The 19,852-nt window shown below is 40.1% G+C and overlaps 1 protein-coding gene across 1 annotated transcript in view; it reads left to right on the top strand.

The window, feature by feature from the left end:
- Positions 1 to 11,759, top strand: part of TGFBRAP1 (transforming growth factor beta receptor associated protein 1) — a 32,935-nt gene extending 21,176 nt beyond the window's left edge. The window contains exons 6-12 of the mRNA XM_054271763.1: positions 1,689 to 2,030; positions 3,321 to 3,378; positions 4,668 to 4,811; positions 5,798 to 5,944; positions 7,244 to 7,403; positions 9,046 to 9,479; positions 10,110 to 11,759. Of these exons, the coding sequence (XP_054127738.1) occupies positions 1,689 to 2,030; positions 3,321 to 3,378; positions 4,668 to 4,811; positions 5,798 to 5,944; positions 7,244 to 7,403; positions 9,046 to 9,479; positions 10,110 to 10,298 (1,474 nt within the window). The 3' untranslated portion in view covers positions 10,299 to 11,759. The remainder of the gene's footprint in view (positions 1 to 1,688; positions 2,031 to 3,320; positions 3,379 to 4,667; positions 4,812 to 5,797; positions 5,945 to 7,243; positions 7,404 to 9,045; positions 9,480 to 10,109) is intronic.
- Positions 11,760 to 19,852: the final 8,093 nt, after the last annotated feature.

The raw sequence follows: 19,852 nt of genomic DNA, 5'->3' as shown, positions 1-19,852 counted from the left end.
TTGCTACTGACTGCTTTGCAGTCACTAGGTTCTAGAAGAGAGGATGCTGCTGTTAAATTTGCTGTTGCTGCTTTCTCACAGAATTTCCTTCTTCTGGTATGGATTTTTGTAGCCAAGGGACTATATTAACTTGAAAGCAAAGTTCTAAATGGGGATTGTCATGATGATGGGTCTTACTAGTTCTTATTTCCTGGATGGTTTTGGAATTGTGTCTCTGGCAAGAAGTGAACGATGCAGGGCATGCCTGTAATGAAGGGATGAGCCCATTTATGATGATCTTTCACACTTTATTGCCTGTAGAAATCTGCTGCTTTTCTAATTCTGTGTTATCATTTGTTTCTTTTTGGAATTCATTCCAATCAAAGTTGTGAAGAGAAAGTCTTTGAGTTGGCTGATCACCAGGTAGATAAGAATTATTTTTAAAAAGTCTATTCACAACAAAATAACTAAACAGGGCTTATTTTAGAGAACTGTCAAGTTAATTTTCCTTTTTTTTTCAGCAACAATATTTCCTGCACTGATATTTTATAACATCAGGATATTTGCTTGCTGTTCTTCTAAAGCAAAGCCTGGAAAGAGGGTTCACTCTCCTGTGAAAATTAGGGATTGTTTGCCGTGCAGGGGAAAAAAAAAATCTTCTGTCACAACATGCATTCTTTAAAAGCTTGAGGAATTTCAATCTAGACTGAAAGAAAAATGTTTTGTGTGGCATATTTATGTTACAACTTGCTGCTGAATAAAAGTACAGGGTGCCCTTCACAGCTGAAGTGGAAAAGCCACTGCAGAGGAGCCCCCATAGATGTACACCCAAGGCCTCTGCCTGTACAACAGACTTGTTGGTTAAATGGATGCATAATCAGTATCTGTGATTTGCTTACAGAACCTCTGTGAGAGCCAAGTGAGGAATCTGGTACTTTTTGGGATTGGGGAAAATGTTTTCATTATGCATACACATGTTCTGAGAGCTTTAGTTTTGTCTAGGAAGTTGCTGTTTTCTCCAGAATTACACTGACACAGTCTTTGTGGCTTGCCTGAAAGGGTTCACTTCTGCTTTTTTTTTTTCTCTGCCAATAGAAGACTAGCTCCCATAGCGTATGGATGAAGTCTAGGGCAGTCCTGGGACTGCTGTAGGGCTGTTCAGCTGCTTTTTGTATATGCCAGGGAACAGCTATGGAAGCTTAAAAGCAAAAGGCTGGCCAGTCTCTGAATTCTCAGAGCATTCAATGTCTAGAGGAGGGAGGAGAAAATTCAGACTGCCTAGCTAAACTAACAAGCAAAAGTGAGAGCAAAAAGCAAAAGCAGCACTATACTGCACTGTGTCCTGCTGACTGTGGGGGAATGAGCAGGCTGATAACAAAACAAAACTTCGCTTTTCAGAGCCAGTCTTGGAGGCACAGAACATAATATCCAGCATAAGCAGAATAGACAACTGGGGATACAAGCCTCATAACATCACCCTAGCGCATTTTTGTCTGGGTTTAGGGCAAATTTGTGAGAAAACCTCCAAAGAGGGCCCCTCCAGAAAGCAAGCCCACACGGCCCCGCCCCTAAAGATACAGCAAAAAATATTCCAGAAACTGCCTACATGCTAGTGTCCTGACTAAGCATATGTGAGCACACATTTTTTTTGTGCCTATGTATACTTTTTCTTTCTTTTTGCTTCATCTAGTTTGACACTGTAATTGCAGAAGCGGCCAGCTTGATGTCCGGGAGCTGATCTCTCTGTACCCCTTCCTGTTGCCTACTTCCTCTTCATTTATCCGGTCTCATCCCCCTCTGCACGAGTACGCCGACCTCAACCAGCTGACCCAAGGGGACCAGGAGAAGATGACAAAATGCAAACGATTCCTCATGAGTTACTTGAATGAAGTCCGCAGCACTGAGGTTGCAAATGGCTACAAGGAGGATATTGACACTGCTCTACTCAAACTGTATGCAGAGGCAAATCATGAGAGCCTGCTGGATCTCCTAGTTTCAGAGAACTTCTGTCTTTTAACAGATAGCGCTGCCTGGCTGGAAAAACACAAAAAGTAAGTGGATTTTTTTATTATTTTACCTTGTAGACCAGAGGGAAAATTGCCTTAGATGCTCTTGGCTTATTGAACAATATGTTTGAGTACTTGTAGTTCCTGTGCTTACACTTGTCCAAAAGACAATTCAGTCTGAATTAACATTGTTAGCATTTAAAGATGTTGGTGAAAAGCTATTACTTGACAGTCTAAGGTAAAGGATATGCATTGTCTTATCCTGGTAAATGCAGAATTCTCCATGAAAGTTTCTGTATCCAACACAAAGAACTGGTACAAGTTTGGGAGAAAAAAGTTAAATGTTTGCCCTTGAGATATTGGGAGAGTGGAATGGCTGCAGTAGTTCTACGCAGACAGAATGAAAAGATGCCCTAAAGGATACACTACCTTAGGTAAAAGCTTTTAACCTGTTAGTGGCTTTAAAATTGTAGTTGCTTGTTTAGGGAAAGAGCTCTTACTTCTGAATTGCAAGCTTTCTATGTTCCACTGATTGACCAGAAAGAGGTTCCTTAAGATGACTGCAAATGACTTCAAACCAGAAATGCCAGCAGGCAGAGAATGAATCATTAAGCAGGAAACATTAGATAGTAAATGTGTAAAATACAAACTCCAACCTTAGGTGATATGTCTATTTTGGCTTTCATTTCTTTAGCTTTAAACTGTCTGGTGCAGTCGTAGCAACTATAGTGGTGAGGAAGTCTCTTTAATTATGGTTATAGTTGGGGTGATTTCATTTATTTCAGGTGTTTTGTTAAAACCTTTTGGTAAGTGCTGTTTGCAAGGCACACCTTTGCAGGTGTGAATTGAATGAATTCATGCATTCATTCATTCATTGAATGAATTTGCACTGTACAAAGCTCTTCTTTGTCTGACCTGACTCCATACCACAGTAAAGAAAAACGTTTCTGACAGTAAAACAGAGTTTAAATAAACACATAATAAAATATGATTTAATAGCAACTGATGAACTATTGGAGGAATAGTTCTTGGAGGTGTGTGTAATGTCTGTACATAAAATTGACAGAATGGCATTGGGCACATACTTGGTGTAATTTGGATGGGATATAGTAACTACAAACTGTCTTGGGGACAGGAATGATGGAGACACCCTTTTAGGGCAGGACTTCTCTCCTTTGATTCATATAAACAGCCTACAGAATCTTGTTGAAGTGTAGACAAGGCCATGTACGTGTCATTGAAAGCCATTATTTGTTGTCCTCTGTGCTAATAATCCATAATGAAATTAGTGGGAAAGTTCTAGCAATTTTAATATTATCTTCTGTTTCTTTACAGGTATTTTGCACTTGGTCTCCTGTATCACTACAACGGTCAGGATGCTGCAGCACTTCAGGTTAGAATAAAGCTTTTAGTGTCACCTGAAAACTATTCCAAAATACTGTTTTAGCTCTGAGATAAAAATCTGAGGTCTTAATTTAGCTGTTTGAAAAGTTGTGATGTGTGTTTTTAAGAAACTTATGCTAAGATTTCCTTGAATAAAATAATATGTTGGATGTGAAAAGTCTGAAGAGCTTACTGAAGTTGACAGCTACTTAGATGCTTGTATGATCTTGTTAAAGCAAAACTGTACATACCAGAACATATGTTTATACTCCTGAAAGATGGACAAAAGTGCTAAAATAAGCAAGCAATCACTTTAAAAGATATTTGTGGGACTTAAGCAGCATGCCCTGTGCTGATTAATCTGTATACACACAGCAACACAGCATTGTATTCTCATGGCAGACATTGACAGCAACTGAAGGTTTATTTGGTTACCTGGTGAGGAAGAGTGAACACATTCTGCAAGATCTGTGGGTTTCAGATGGGTTAGTAATCCCTTTGGGGACCTTCCATCTGATGTCACTAATACTAGCAGTGGCCTGTACACTGCAGACTAAATAATTCTCTTCTTGCTATCTGCAAAACTCCATCTAGGGAAATTAGAATCTTCTTCATGTGTCTCAGACAATATCCAATATCCTAATTTTGCCTTATTGTGCAGCTTTTTGAGCACATTAAACACAGTAACCCAATCAAATGCATTCAGGTCAGTTATATGAATAGTAATAATGGCCTAAAAAGAAAACAGGTAAGGGCAACAAAAACACATTTGTCATGTGCAAGAAATCTTGGAATTTCAAAAAACAAGGTTTATTGCTAAACTGGTCTGCTAGGTGTAGCACATTTTAATTCCAATTATAATGTATATAAAAATAATATCACATGGTACTTGTCATTCTTCAGTCAAAACAAAAGAAAAGCAGAAAACCAGTTTTTCTTCTAAATTGCTTGTATAATTTGCTTTTAATCTTGCACACACAGAATACATGAAAAGTTTACCATGTGTTGGAGGAAAGGACTTTTGATAAAAGCTTTCTTTGTGATTAGTGTACCTCCTTTAATCACTCTCAGAATGAGCCCACATGATATGGGGTCTGAGTTGGGTGATTATATCAGATGCAAGAGAAGGGTGTGGTGGCAAAAGTGAGTGAATAGCAATGTTCCTTGCAATTGGTGTTCTTGTCAATGCTTTCTAACTCCACAAGACTTGGACTAAGTCTTTTAATAGCTGACATAAATTTTGAGTTTGAAGAGCTGATACATGTTTTAAGCATGTTAATCTGTGTGTTTTTGTTGCAGTTATGGGTGAAAATAGTTGATGGAGACATTCAAGATTCTACACGTTCAGATCTCTATGACTACATAGTAGACTTCCTTACATTCTGCTCAGACCAAGAGCTAGTGTGGAAGTACTCTGAATGGATTTTACAAAAAAATGAAGAGGTTTGTGCTTGATACACTTTTAACAGAATATCAGTATTTCCCTGCAGTGGTGTGTGAATTTTCCTTAATGTTGGTTTTTCTTGATAGCTGATTGGACCTTGTGCAGAATATTTAATGCCAGTTAAATAGTGATCATCAGAGAAACTGGGAAGTTTCTCTGTTTATCCAAGTCCCTCTATTAGCAAATGCTAGTGCTAATTGCCTCTTCTTATTCTGAAAACAAAGTTTAGGGCATGAAAAATACAGCATGTCTTCTTCATATTGTGTTTTCTTCATATTGATAAGATAATTCATAAGATAATTTTCAAATCTTAAAATAAATAAATAAATCACCTGCAGGTCAGCTGTTGCTGCTGCCTCTTATTTTAAAGAGGATGGGTGGTATCTGTGTATACCAGGACATGGAATAAATAGCCTCCATTCAAGAAAAGATTTCATTGCTAGAAGAATTAACTTAATCTGCCAAAATAAAAAAAAAGTGTGATGTTTGGTGCTGTATCAGACATTCTGTGCTGTTGGAACTTGTCACTGCCTGATTTATATCAATTTAAGCATAGCTATTTTGTGCAGTGGCACATTTCTAAGCTTTTGGTTTGGTAATTACAGAAGTCTCTTGCTCTGTCTATATCATGGCATGTGAAAAGATGTGGCTTAGAACATTCTGGTCTCTAATTTGAACTATCCTGCTGCAAAGGCTGAAGTCTCTTGTTCTGTTGTGTAAATCCATTCAGTATTTTTTGTGGATGTTGTGCCCAAGCCAAGGTTTATAGGCTGGACAGTGTATACACTGCAAACTGAGATATGCAGATAGGAGTGAGTGAGGTGAAGATAAGCACAGGGTAGTGTAATCCTGTGGTGTTGAGCAAGGTTTTGTGTTTATCTTCCTGAACAATGTATTAACAATAGTGCTATTCCTTTTTCATTTTAAATATTTATTTAATAAAATAGTTGCCATTGAGTTCCTAAATGCAATAAACTCTTTCTAGGTTGGTGTACAGATTTTCACTAAAAGGCCTTTGGAAGAACAGGAGAAAAACAACATTAATCCAGATGATATCATCAGTTGCCTTAACAAATATCCGAAAGCACGTGTCAAATATCTAGAACATCTAGTACTGGAAAGAAAAATACAGGTGAGTTCTGTGAGAATGCTAAAAGTAGGCAAGGATTCAGAATGCAGATTATGATCAACAAGGCTGAGGATAGGCAATGTCTGGAAGAAATAGGTATAATATGAAGTCTTTCAAGTGTACTCAGAGTAGGGTAGGATTATTTTCAAGATTAAAATAAAAGATGAGGAGTGGATACCGTCAGTATTTGGAATTTTTCAGTGCTTGTGATAGCAAAACAATTGCTTATGTCCCCTCAGACTTAAGAGGTTGCATCTGATTATTGCATACTTCACTATTTCACTCACTTGATGAGGCTCAAATCTTCTTCTGCTAACATCACAGAAAATGATCAGCAACAGGTTGATCCTACTGCACTGTGGCAGCAATATATTAAAATTGCTGATTCAGTGTTTTACAAATGAGAATGTTTTATTCTGTCTTTCTAGAGTGATTTGAACAATTAATCAAATTAAACCATGCACCCCTCACTAGGATTACAAACGGCTCTTGATGCTGAATGCCCAAAAGATGCATTCACAAGTCCTAAGTGACAGTGTATTACACTTCTGGGGGCTTTAGCTCAATACAAAAGCAGCTAAATGTTGTATTTGGATATGAAACATTTTAAGCACGGCAGAAGTTCTCTAACTCAGAAATAAAGCAAGGAAATGAGCACTGAAAAACTCTGCAGAGCTGATGGTCAGTGCATTAATTCACATTCTTCAAATGCACATCAGATCAGTGGTTTTCCCTTATTGGGGTTGCAGGTGTGTTGCACCATGACTGATGAATGTACTTGTCTCTGATGTCATGGATATTTCCAAACAAACTTTTTGAGTTAAACACAGTGCCTTGTAAAATATTTGTGAAAACATTTTACAATTAAATCTACCTGCTAGTAAAAGCTGGGTTATAAATCAATTTGGTCTTTAAAAACTACTAGATTATTGTGAATGATTTAGTGAGAATGTTTAAAACAGTCAAATCATCAGCTTGTTTTGATGAATATTGGATTGTGGATAACAGAAAAAGCGCTGTGCCTTCAGAGTGCTTTTCTACCTCTGGTGGCTTTGTCAGATTTTATTGCAGAAATAGAAAAGGTCAAAGAACATACCTGAATATGAGGAATCCTGTATTTACAATGTAGTTTGTGAGGCTGCTCTGAATTAAGTTATCTGTCTGTATGGACAAAAAACTGTTTGGTTAATTCAAATTAAATAAGTTAAAACACATTTGTATGTAATTAAGTAAATATTCATCACTGTTATTGCTGGGACCGAGATTTGTAAACTGAGCTAACATTGTTCTATTCATCTGTAGAAAGAGAAGTACCATACTCATCTAGCTGTCTTGTACTTGGAGGCAATACTTCAGCTAAAATCTGTGACCACAGATAATTGCACAGAAACAACTGAGCTGCTGTTGAAACTCCGCAGTCTGCTTCAGAAATCTGATCTTTATAGAATTCGCTTTATTTTAGGTAGGTTGCATGTTGTCTGTTATAAATGCTGTATGTCATTCCCAGCGGGACACAAAATCATAGTCCTTTCAAGGACAGAAAACTAAAAGATCTGAGGTTTCTCTGTGTTTTTATTTGATAGGCTGTATTTCTAACAAACACAGGTTAATTTAGAAAGCATGTGTGTTGGCATTGTCCTAGATCTCTATAGCTCCTATGGTATGTTTGCTGCTGCACCAGACACAAAATATCAACTGGCCAGAACAAATATCTGCAGTACAATTTTCTTAATAGTCACCTTCTTATAAATTATGAGCATGGAACTTTTGCATGACATGACATGGCAACCTTTTACAAATGAAAGACCTGCAACTTTATTTTTGAAGCAGCTTGCTTCTAGTGAATGGAAGTGAAACTTTAAGGAATTTAACTGCCAAGGACTTGTTACCCATAACCCTGAAATTCACTCTGGGGTTCATGTTAAATAAAAATATGAGCATCTTTTAAGGTGAAAAGTGCAACGTACATGTTACTGTTGGTATATGGCAAGCAACAGTTGAGCTAAATATTTTCCTTGGTCAGTGCTTATAATGGTTAATCTTTAATGTTTCATCAACTGGCATGCAACCATACAGTACAATTAAGCAAGCCAAGTGTTTAAATCTTCTCTGGTAAGGAGGATTATGGCTGAGAAATGAGGGAATAGTGGATGAAAGGGAAGTGGCTTGTTATTGAACTGAAAGATGTGAAATAATTTTTTGAAATTCAGTGGGAAAAAATCCAGTGTAAGTGGAAATAAAAATTGCAACATTTATTGGAGTAGCAACTAAAATAATTTACCAAAGTTTAATGTTTCCTTGCCTTTTCAGGCAGCAAAATGTTATGTGATGGATACTGTACAAATAGAGCACAGTCATTGAAACTCTTGGTTTTTTTCATCTTTTAGTCAGTTTTTAAACAAATTTTTCCAGCCAAGAGTTGCAAAATGGATTATTCTCTTGAAATCCACGTGCTTCAAAATAAAAGATTTCTTACGTGACAATTCTTACATTACATGAAAGTGAGATCAGTGCAAGCTAGTATGTTCCTCCCTGATTATCAAAACATTTTGGTGAGAAAAAACATTGTATTTCCATGCATTTTACACATTGTATTTTCCATGTATAGGCCTATGCCAAATCTTTATCACTTTTACAATAATTAGATTATTTTCTACTTTATTTTGAAATGCCAGATGAACTTGCCATTCTACCTGCCTATTGCTGACACTTAAACTTTAAACTGGACTAAGGGTTTGCAGTGTCCTTTTCTTAATAGGAAGTACTATTGGATTTTTATTGTCTTTTATGGAGTTTATTCTGTGATCTCCTATAATATTTGGAGAAGCAGAGGTTAAAAATATTGCAGCTTCATCTTGCAGTTTATTGTACATGGTAGCAGTGTCTGCTAGAATTGAAAAGGTGTCAGTGACCGTGGTTGATCACCTGTTGTTAAGTAATTTCTTTGTCCCATATTTTGTGGTGCTCTTTTGTTAGAGATGTTTCCATACATCTGAGCATTCCTGTGCTTACAAGCATCTGCCTTTTCTACAGTTGCACTGGCTGGGAGAGGGAGCCCTTGTCTCCTCCACTGAGCAAACATTGCCTTGTTTCTCATTTAACAGACAAAATCCAGGGCACGGACCTTCATATGGAGAGTGCAATTTTATATGGGAAACTAGAAGAGCACGAGAAGGCTTTGCATATCCTTGTCCATGAGTTGAAGGACTTCCATGCTGCTGAGGAGTACTGTGTGTGGAACTCTGAGGGCAGAGACTCGCAGTACAGGCGGAGGCTGTTCCACCTGCTGCTGTCGGTGTATTTGACGCCGGGCGCCTCGGACTGCGCGCTCGTCATGGCCGCCGTGGATCTCCTCAATAACCACGCCGCGGAATTCGACGCAGGCCTGGTTTTGCAGGTGGTGCCTGACAGCTGGTCAGTGCAGCTCCTCTCCCCGTTCCTGGCTGGGGCAGTGAGACAAAGCATTCACACAAAAAGAATGACTCAGGTGGCACTTGGGTTAGCACAAGCTGAAAACTTAATCTACAAGCACGAGAAGGTAGGTTACTGGGGCGTTTTTAAATAAAAGCATTTTGGAACTTTACAGTTGAGTCCTTTGATATACAGTTATCAAAAGCAGTTTGAAGAATTAGTACAAAAGCTGTCTTTGTCTTTGGCATTTATTAGGGTTTTTTTTTTTTTTTTTTTGCCATGACTACTAGATTCAAAATTAATTGTATGTTTTCTCTGTAAAACAAAAGGGAAAGTAGGGCCCTTGGAATAGGAATAACCTTGGTGAGCTTCAGGGATGAATATGAAGTGAGTCTGGGATTTGCAGATTAACAAAGTTCTTGCAGAAACTTTAACAAGTGTCAGTTAGCATTTCTTTCACTAGGAGGGATTGTCAGAATTTCCAATTCAATTTTTTACAGTGTCATCTGTCAAAATTTGTTTTAAAAAATTATCCAGCACTTAATATTAATTGAAGCTTATTAGTAGATTTTGTTAATGGTAAATTCAGTTGTAAAGCTTTCTTCTATTCCTAGTTAGGCCAGTGTTGCTTAGAGTTCACAGCAGATTCTTAAAATTGTTTTTGTTTTATCCATTTGGTATAGTTGCAATTATGCTCCATCATTTCCCTTCCTTTCTTGTTAGATTCACATTTGGAATTTTCCCCCCTCTCTTTTAGGTTAAACAAAAAGGAGCCCCGATTCTTCTTTCAGACAAAAAGGTTTGTCAGGTGTGCCAAAATCCTTTCTGCGAGCCTGTGTTTGTCAGATACCCCAATGGGAGCATGGCCCACACGCACTGTGCTGCAAACAGACATCTCAATTCCAATGTGACTCCTCACTCTCCCAGCTCCAGCAATCAGACTTGAAATATTCCCACAGTTCCCATGACTTATACCCCATTGAAAGTGGGCTGGAAAGAAAAAAGTGCAGCTACTTTATGTATAAATCAAGGTGGACAGCTAGTTTTTGTGTTAATGGGAAGACTTCCAGTAAATATAAAATACTGCTACTTCTTTTTGATTCCTAATGAATGTAGATAGAAAATTCACTACCACACGTGGAGAGGTGCAAATACGGGCTCTCCTGTGAATAGGAGTAAACACTTAAGGGAAAAGGAGCCTTTTCTTCACAGTGAGGATGAATGTTACGGAGTGAAGGCAAACAGTCATTTTAAGAATTGTCACTTTGCACTGACTGTGGTGTTGATAAATTTGTGGAGGGGAAGATGGCATTTATTGGAGTTGGAATTCTTGAAGAGTGATGGGACAAGATTGGCATCGTGCAGCTTACTATGAAGACAGAGATGTGCATCGATTTTAGTGCTTGCTGCAGCATGTCTTCTTTTGGGCTGGGTTATCTTCCACAGGATCACATTCTCAACTTCAATTTTTTTGCTCTACAAAATGTTGGCTTTTGATGCACTTTTTAGTACCTCCCTCCCATCCACCTTCTATATGGGATTTAAATGTAAGCACTGTTCTGTTAGGTTTCTGCTCCTGCAGTTACTGTAATGTACTGAGTGGAAACCAATAACCTCAATCACACAGATGAGCTTGGAAGAAAAAAGAACGTAAGTTTGTCTGGTCAGACTGTAGTCACTTTTATATGGGGAAAGAGGCCCTGACTTTAGTACTGATTTATTTATTAATATGCAAATATGCTGTACATACAGTTGAATAAATTGATCTTATAATTCTAGCATTTCTTTGGAGGATTAAGATGTAGCTGATACATTAATGTACAGATGATGTGCTAAGTGTTTGCTATAACATAACTTAGGCAGGTTGGAACTCCACAAAAATAGGTTTTAGTGCTTATGGATGACTTTGTGCAATCAAAACCACAGAGAGAAGGTATAAAATTGTAAGAAATCTACAAAAGTGCACTACAGGGGTAGTGGGTTTTTATATTCTACTAAATATTCTGTGAACTAAAATTTTTCAAATAACACAAACCCTTTACTTAACTGCCCTCATATGTATTCACATTGCTATTTAACAATTTTAAAGTGGATTTAAAAGATGTGGCTTCCCCCAAGAGACGTTAAAAAATGACAACTTTAAATAAACTTAAGTACTGCAAACTGAAAGCATTTCTTTGAATTCTGTAAAGCTCTAATAAATACCAGGCTTACTGACCCCCATGCAGCTGAGTCAGAATGGCTGCTCCCTATTTCAGAATTCCAGAGCAGTGGAGGCTTTCAGCAAAATGGAGCATCTACTTGGTTCTTTCTAGAATCACAGAATAAGCTGAGTTGGAAGGGATGCAGTGGGATCATGGAGTCCAGGTCCTGGCCCCACACAGGACACCCGGAGTCACACCATGGGCCTCAGTAAAACAAATTTGCTGTTCTCCTGATGCAGCCTCCTTGTACAGAAAGGCTGGCTTAGGAAGCTGCCTTCCACCTACAGTGCTGCCTCCAAGAAGGGGCAGCCAGACCTCATCCAGGGGAAGAAGACGATCTCTTCTCACAGAAACAGGTACTGGTTTGGGGTGAAAAGGACCTTAAAATTCATCTATTCCATAGGCAGTGATACCTTCCACTAGACCAGGTTCTTCAAAGTCTCATCCAGCCTGGCCTTGCACACTTCCAAGGATGAGTTGTCCACAACTTCCCTGAGCAACCTGTGACTCAGCCTCACCGCCCTCACAGTACAGAATTTCTTGCTGATATCTGATCTAAATTTGCCCTCCATCAGCTTAAGGCCATTCCCCTTTGCCCTATCACTCCATGCATCTGTACAGAGTCCCTCTTCAGCTCCCTTGCTGCCTCCCTTCAGGTTCTGGAAGGTGCTGTAAGGTCTTCCAAGAGCTTCTCTCCAGGCTGAACAGCCCCAGCTCTCAGCCTGTGATCATCACTGAGGCCTTGCTCTCAACTCCTCCCAACAGTTCAACATCTGTCTTGTATTGTGGGTCTCAGAGCTGTACTCGAGGTGTGGAGTATTTTGCTTTAAAGCAAAAAACCTTTGAATCTTTCTCCTAATTTTGAAATTAGGAAAGTATAACGGTTGGGCTGAGTTTTATTTATTTTTGAAAGCGCAAGTAAGGAATTTTGTAGTGCTTTGTACTAAGACATGCAAGTCACATTTAGTGAGAGGCACTTCAAAAGAAGTCAGGTGTGGGCTTTTCTGACTCAGTTCTGGCGTGAGTGATTCTGCTGTGGCACTGCTACAAGCAGAGTCTCTATCTTGTAGTTGTGGCTTTTGAACATTGTGTATACAACTGGCAGTAATGGTATAGAAAAATTTGTAGTTTCCTGTCCCCAAAATACTTGCTGACAAGAGTGGAAATGATTTTTACAAAGACCCTACAAACCTTTTGTGGACACTAGCATGCATTTCTAAGAAATACTTTCTTTTGCTGCCAGCATCCTAAGAATTCTCTTTTTTTTTCTGTTTACCAAGGAGGTACTAAAACAGACTCCTCTCCATGATTTAGAGTCATTTTAACCACTTAGTAGTGATAAATTACTGCTGCAATGGAATAAAAAACATACCATTCCAGCCAGACCTCAGGAAAGTTCTCAGTTGCTATTGCAAGAAAAAGTATGTCTATAAAAGATTAAATAATTCTTTATTAATAGTCAATATCTTTTTGCAGATATGTACTTTGGCTAAAATGCAGCAAAACCAATAATTGTACATACAGAACAAATACAGAAATCAGAATAATTAAACCCAGCATTTTTGCAATCAAAGGTGTGATTAATGTTAAAGTTGGGGGCATGTAGTTCTTTGAAACCCAGTCTCCCGAAAATGTGGACTGGAAAAATTGATACATCATTACCTGTTGCTTTGTTAAATTTTATACTAGAACTCATTTGAATGAATTAGTATGGAAATCCCATGGTAAGTAAAGGAAAAAGCAATGAAAGCCAGTGTGGGGCTGAGGCAGAGCAAGAGCTCAGCAGGGAGGTGGCAGGTGGGTGATGCTCTTGCTCTGTGTGTCCAGCACGTGAGCAACTGGGAATATTCCCAACCACAGGAGATGTCAGCCCACATCAGAGTGCTGTGTGGTGCTCTGGGCTTTGTCACCAGGAAATTTATGAGAGGTCTGCATTCAAATTTCCTTAGGTGGGACAACTGAACACCCCTTGGGTAAGACAGCTTCATCTGGGGAACCTGAGTTCAATCCTTATGTTTTGCACTGTCAGTTTGGTGATTCTTGGTTTATGTACCTTGAAATTCTGGGCCAGCGTTGCCACTCTGGTAAGTTATGGCTGCAGCAGCACAGAGGGAGTGAGCAGGGAAGGAACCAGATTTGGGTATTAATTACTGGCTGCGTTTGTGAAGGAGGAGAGGCAGGAAAGAGGAATATTTCTCTGATAATTCTTCTAGCTTGGAAAAAAATGCTTTTTGGGAGTTAAAGCTTGATGTGATCTTTTTATCTCCAGCTAGGGAGTGTGGAATCTGAGACCTGCCATTGGAGAGTGGAGATTCTGCCAGAATATTTATCCTTAATTTAGCTGTTGTTAAATTATTTGAAATTCATCTCCCTCACTTTTTCCAATGAGTCTCCTCCCACTTTGTATGCATCAAAACCAAAACAGTAGTGCGGATTTTTTTAATGTGACACTGTGACTGTGATTCAGGGCATAATAAATGAGATTACTCTGTCACACTGATGCCTCTGCAGATATCAAGACATGTTTTTCTAACATGGAACCTCCAATTACTGAAATATTGCAGCTCTGACTTTTTTTCAGCCATTCACTGCTACAGATGATGGTACATATAAAAAGCACTTAAACTTTCCTCTACACTTTCATATCTCCACACTTTCTCATGTAAAAATTACCTATGATGTGTGTTTGTCATCATATGCAGTTTTTCTCTCTTTCAGTCAATAAGAGGAAAAATCCTAATCAAAAAAATTGCTCAGAATCTGGCATTCTGCTCAAAATAAGATTCATGGCTGTATATTTGTATATTCATGAGAAAGAATTCAGTTACATCTTCATTTCTTTTATGTTAGTGGATAAGTTGTCACATTGAGATCAGTATTCCTGTAATATTGTCAGAGCCAGGGGAAAAGGAGCCTTTGGGGTTTGTTACACAGAGCACACCAGAGGTACCTATGAACTTGTTCAGGCAGCCCATCCCAAGGTGGCTCAGGTGTGCGCAGGAGTCCAGGTTACAGTGGGAATTTCTCTCTTTGCTCCCCTTGCTCCCAGTCCCCAGAAACTTTCCAGCCTTTGTTACCTGATTAATGTCACTCTTGGAGCACTTAACTGACAGGGGAACAAATCTTGAGAGGCCTGGGGGACTCCTGAGCAGATGTGTCTTCAGTAAAATGTCACTTTATTACTCAGCCCCATGAAGCCCTACTGATGTGAGCTGTGGAAAGGTGGTGGTAGGGATGGAGTGTGAGTGTTTTCTGAGAACTTTATTAAATGTTTAAACACACAAGCATTATCCTGACTGCTGAGTCTTTATAACAACATCAGTTCTTCACAGGACTCCTGTCCTGAATGACATTAAAAATATTTTGTTTTATACAGTTCTATCAAGAAGTAATTTTTTATTTTATAACTCTTCCCAGTTTGCTGCAGTCTCTATTCAGCATGGCTCTAAGTGTTTTATTAACATCCTGCTGTTCATAACAGGCAGCAGCTAATACATTTTCATTGTGAGCTCTCTTCCTATTGCCTATATTAGCTAATTAATTTTTCTCTTGCTGTACAACACTTTGGGGCTTATGCCTTGTGAACACTGGTAGTTAAATGTGCTGCTACTTTGTAAGGAGAAAGAAGAAAAGTTAATAACATTCTGTAATGTATGATTGATTTCTAAATTGAAGTTCCCCTGCAGTAAATTTGTTCAGATGGAGGTTTGTACCATTAAGGCTTTTGGACTTAGTGGTTATATTGGTGAACATACACAGCAGTATGTGGAATGTACAAATGTATAAATATGTCAATTTTTAATAAAATAAAATCTTTTAATTACATTTGTCATGGATTCATACATACATAAACTCTGGAATGTGAGTGTCCATGTGAAGGGAGAAGATTACCTATTGATGAATAGAGGATTCATTGGGGTGACTGACAGAGGGGTCAGATCCCTGACACATGGAAGTGAGGCTGGTGCTTACACACTCTGCAGAAGGCAGAGGTGCTGGTGTCCCTCATCTTCCTCCTCACTGCTCAGGACTAATGGCCCTGGCTTCAGGCCCAAAGGACCAGCTGCTGCCCAGTGCCACCACAGTGGCACTGTAGGACAGGGAAGCCCCAGGAAAGGAGGGGTGGTGAGGGCTGTTAAAGAGTCTGTGGTAAGCCTAGGAAGCTGGTGTGATCCCTAAGGGGAGTGAGAGGGGAATGCAAAGGAGAAGTGCAGAAAAGGAGTGTTCAGGGCATGCAGGTGTGCCTGGTTCAGCTGCTCTCCAGCCCCACTCCGCCAGGCAGTGCAGGCACTGGCAAGGCTGCAGGCATCCCCTGGATGCTGAGGGCAGGCTGTGTGCACAGCTTAACTGGGGATCCAGAGGGGCTAAAATCCAACACAGTCAGAACTTCAGGGAAGGGCTCTTGCTTTGAAATTCAGATCTGTGATCCCTTGGCAACATTTCTACAGCCCTATCAGGTAAAGTTTTTTCCTTTGGCTGAAGTGAAGGCTGTGGGAACATTGGTGGGTGCTCAGGGTGCTCTTACAGAGGGTGTTTGGGATGCAAATATTGAGTGTAGCATGATACTGGAAGGAAAGAAAGACTAACACAACAAGCATGACTTTATTAGCTCAGCCAGCAGGAAATACACTCTGGAGAGCCCTGGTTTGCATTGCCCCATCCATCCATCCATCCATCCATCCATCCATCCATGGAAAGGTAACTCAGAAAGCATTAAACCCCAAACCCAGTCGTGACTCCAGCCCTGTGGGGTTTCAGCTAGTTTTGCCTCTAGACAGTGGTTAGGAAATGGTCCACGCTAATCATCCAGATGGCAACTCCTTCCAAGACAAATAATCAATAGAGTACAGCTGAGTTTAGGCAGAAATGAGTCCCAAAGGTGCAGTTCACTGCAGCAACTGTAGCTGCAGGACAGCATCGGGTCAAAGAGGCCAGGGCTGCCAGAAGAAAGCTGATGGCTGAACACATGGCAGGTTTTCAGTAGATAACAAGGCTGATTACAGTGCCTCAAAATCCAATAGCAGTCATGAACATCATTACCAATGCCTATAATTGCCAATAACTCCCTCAAGATATTGTCGCATGACCACCTTGTCAACATGGTATTTGCATTGATTGGGTCCTGACCATCCCAATGCAAGTCCTAGAAAAATCTAGGCTGGTTGGGTTCTTTGGAAATGGTGTTGTCGAAGCCCAACTTCATGCAGGGTCATCCTGTGTCAGGTTACTTGTCTTGTTATAAACCAGTGTTGACAAGCTTGAAACCAGATTGGCAGGGATCCAAGTGTCTTCTTGGCATGTCTTTGCCAGAGGCATGTGTTGTTTAAACATCCAAAATACTCTCTGTTAAAGAAAGGTAAAAAGCTAAAAGGCACATTTTTCTTGAATAAATAGTTTAGTTTGTTTTGTGGTTTGGTTTTTTTGGTTGGTTGTGTTTTTGGTTGTTTTGTTTGTTGTTGTTGTTGTTGTTTTGTTGTTGTCTTTGATCTTTGTTTTGTTTTTGCTTTTGTTTTTTTCAAATATTACAGAAAGACTAAATAAGCAGGGAATTTCTAAAAATTAGCAAGTTACTGGTGACAGCTTCAAGATTATGTACTTTGTGCCTCTCTAACCTGGAAAAGTATATTCAAATAAAATGCAAGTTCTTTATATCTGTTTGAAAGTCACAGACAGCAGGAAAAGATGTTTCAATCCCTTTAGTCCCTCTAACACACAAGGTTACTCTGCAGTGTCACGCCAGAAAGCTCTCAGAGTGTGACAGAAGTAGGGGTTTTTCTATTTGAATCACAAGCAGTTGAAGATGGGGCGGGAGGAGTACAGGATGGATTTGTATCTGCTTTTTTAAAAGATGTCATTCACTGGGGATTTGTATTTGCAAAGCAAAAGAAGGTTTTCATTCCTGTCCTTTTTTGATCCATCTTTAGGTTTTAACTTGTCATATCTCATTTCAAAGCATCCCTGTGGCCTTTTGTGACATGCTGATTTGTCAAGCAGAAGTTTTAGTGTTCCTGCTTCAAAACCTTGCTGAAATCTCTTGTTCTGGGTAGCAGCCACTCAGTACATCCCCTCCAGATACTCCAGTCAGTGTGTCAGGAGTACTTCTCCTCACAGTTGCTGGCTCTGTAATGTGAATGGCCATACAGCTGTGCTGGTGTCATGGTTTAACCCCAACCAGCAGCCAGGCCCCACACAGCCCTGTGTGAGCCCTGCTCACCAGTAACACAAACATCTCTATGTGACCAACCCCAGAAACCCAAAGCACAGACTCAAACCAGACACTGTGAAGAAAATCAGCTCTATCCCATCCAAAACCAGCACAGATGGTCAAAACTAAAAACTACAAACCAAAGAAATCTCAATCCCAGAGGAGGGAGGAGTCTCTTGTTAAGCTGCTGTTAATTATCAATGCCTCAATACCCTACACTTTTGCTTTTCCCATCTGCCTGATATCAAATCACAAGAGTGTGCAGTGTTTCATACAAATAATCACTTCTGCTGATAACTTTCCTCCCTGTGGACAGGAAAAGGAGAAGATTTTCTTGATTGAAGCCATGCCATGACAAGATTTGAAGGCAGCCGAAGAGAAGACCTGACAGGGCCTTTCTTCAAAGCAAGTGCCCTTAAAAGCACCAAGTGGGCTCTGACTGCAAAAGCCAGGCCTCATGAAATCATGATCCAGAACAATTTTAAAATGGAAAAAGCTCAGGAGTTGAGCAGGGAGAAAGTTTTAGAGGTTTGCAAGGATATTCCCCACCTTGTGTCTTGTCAAGTCAGGTGTTGACTTCTGTCAAAGCAGAACAAACATCCATGACTTCCTAAACTGCAGAGCTCCTTCCACCAAGCCCCGTCTCACTGCCTTGGAATGAGCCACACTCCTCCAGCTCTCAGCAGCTGCCAGGCTGCTCTGTCCCCAGGCTCCTGTGGGTCCCTGGCCACCTTTCCTTGCTTGGCCACACCTTGCTGCTCCATGTCCTCTCTGCTGCAGAGCTGTGTGGCTCCTGAGGCAGTGCAGGCGGGCCCTGCCTGTATCAACTTCACACACTTCGATATTAGGCTTTAGTCAAATGCTAGAAGATAAAAATGAGGGAAAACTAAACAGAGATTCCTGACTTTATTAAACATGTTGCATTCCTGACTTTATTAATGATGCATTAAATAAAAGCAAAGCTGCGTTCTAAGACAACATATCATGGTCTCTTAACTTGGTATCAATATCTTTTTGTATTGAAATATTTTCATACACTTTCATACACCCACGAAGTCTCATATTTCATAAACCCATGAAGTCTCTATGGTGAAATGTTGTCTTTAATGATTTTAGTAAGGAAGCAATATCTAATACATTGACTTGCTGTTTTAATGCCAAAAAGAGTCCTGTCACATTCTCTGCAGTCCAGCTCTGCAGAGCTCTGAGGAAGCCAAGGGGACAGCCCTGCTGCCTGTGGACTTGCATCATACAATAAACAGCAAGTCTCTTTGGTGGGGGTAGGCTGAGGGACGTGGAGGAAAAGATGAGCCCTGTCCATATTTATTCATCATACCTTATCCAACTACTCCAGTGCTGCATAACCCAGCACCTAAGGTTGTGTGCTACCTGCAGCATCAGATCAGATCCATCCCAGAAAACTCATAAAATGCCTTGTTCAGGAAGTCCCAGCAATGAAAATCACAAAAAACCCAGCAGCTTTGATATGCTTATTTTGTGCATCACTACCTGCCATAGTTTTATACAACTGTCCTCCTGCTGTCAGAGCATTGGGAATGCTCTGATATACAAAGTTTCTTCCTGTTCTTTGTAACATTTAGGGGAGAGAAAACTGCACCCAAGGTAGAAAATGGCTTCATTTCTCCTTGAATACTGCCATGCCTTACCTGTGAAGTGATAGTGATGGTTCTAAAACTGTGCTCTCACTGATTGTACTTTCCAGTAGATGAAATCACCACAATGTAAAGAGAGCAGGCAGCACCAGCACAAGTGGGAGTTCTCACCAGTATAACCAGTCCTGGCCAGTATAACCAGTCCTCTCCAGCCCTGGCCAGTATAGCCAGTCCTGGCCAGTATAATCAGCCCTCTCCAGCATAACTTTGCTCCCAGCAGATGCTGGGTGTTGTGGAGGGAGAGAAGCAGCTCCAGCACTGTGGTGGGCACAAAACTGAGATGCAAACATGCCAAGCTGTGCAGCAAAATCATCTGGTTCCAAGGCTGTCCTTTACTCCTCCTTTTCCAATGGAGGATGTTTTGAGCCAGGCCCAGCAGCAGGTGGGAGGCTGGGCACCCAGAAGGAGACACCTACAG

This window comes from Melozone crissalis, unplaced genomic scaffold, assembly GCF_028551555.1.
Source record: "Melozone crissalis strain CALT ecotype California unplaced genomic scaffold, PUWL_Pcris_2 ptg000013l_1, whole genome shotgun sequence".
Taxonomy (NCBI): Eukaryota; Metazoa; Chordata; class Aves; order Passeriformes; family Passerellidae; genus Melozone; species Melozone crissalis.
The sequence above is the reverse complement of the archived record's forward strand: the minus strand, read 5'-3'. Positions and strand labels throughout refer to the sequence as shown.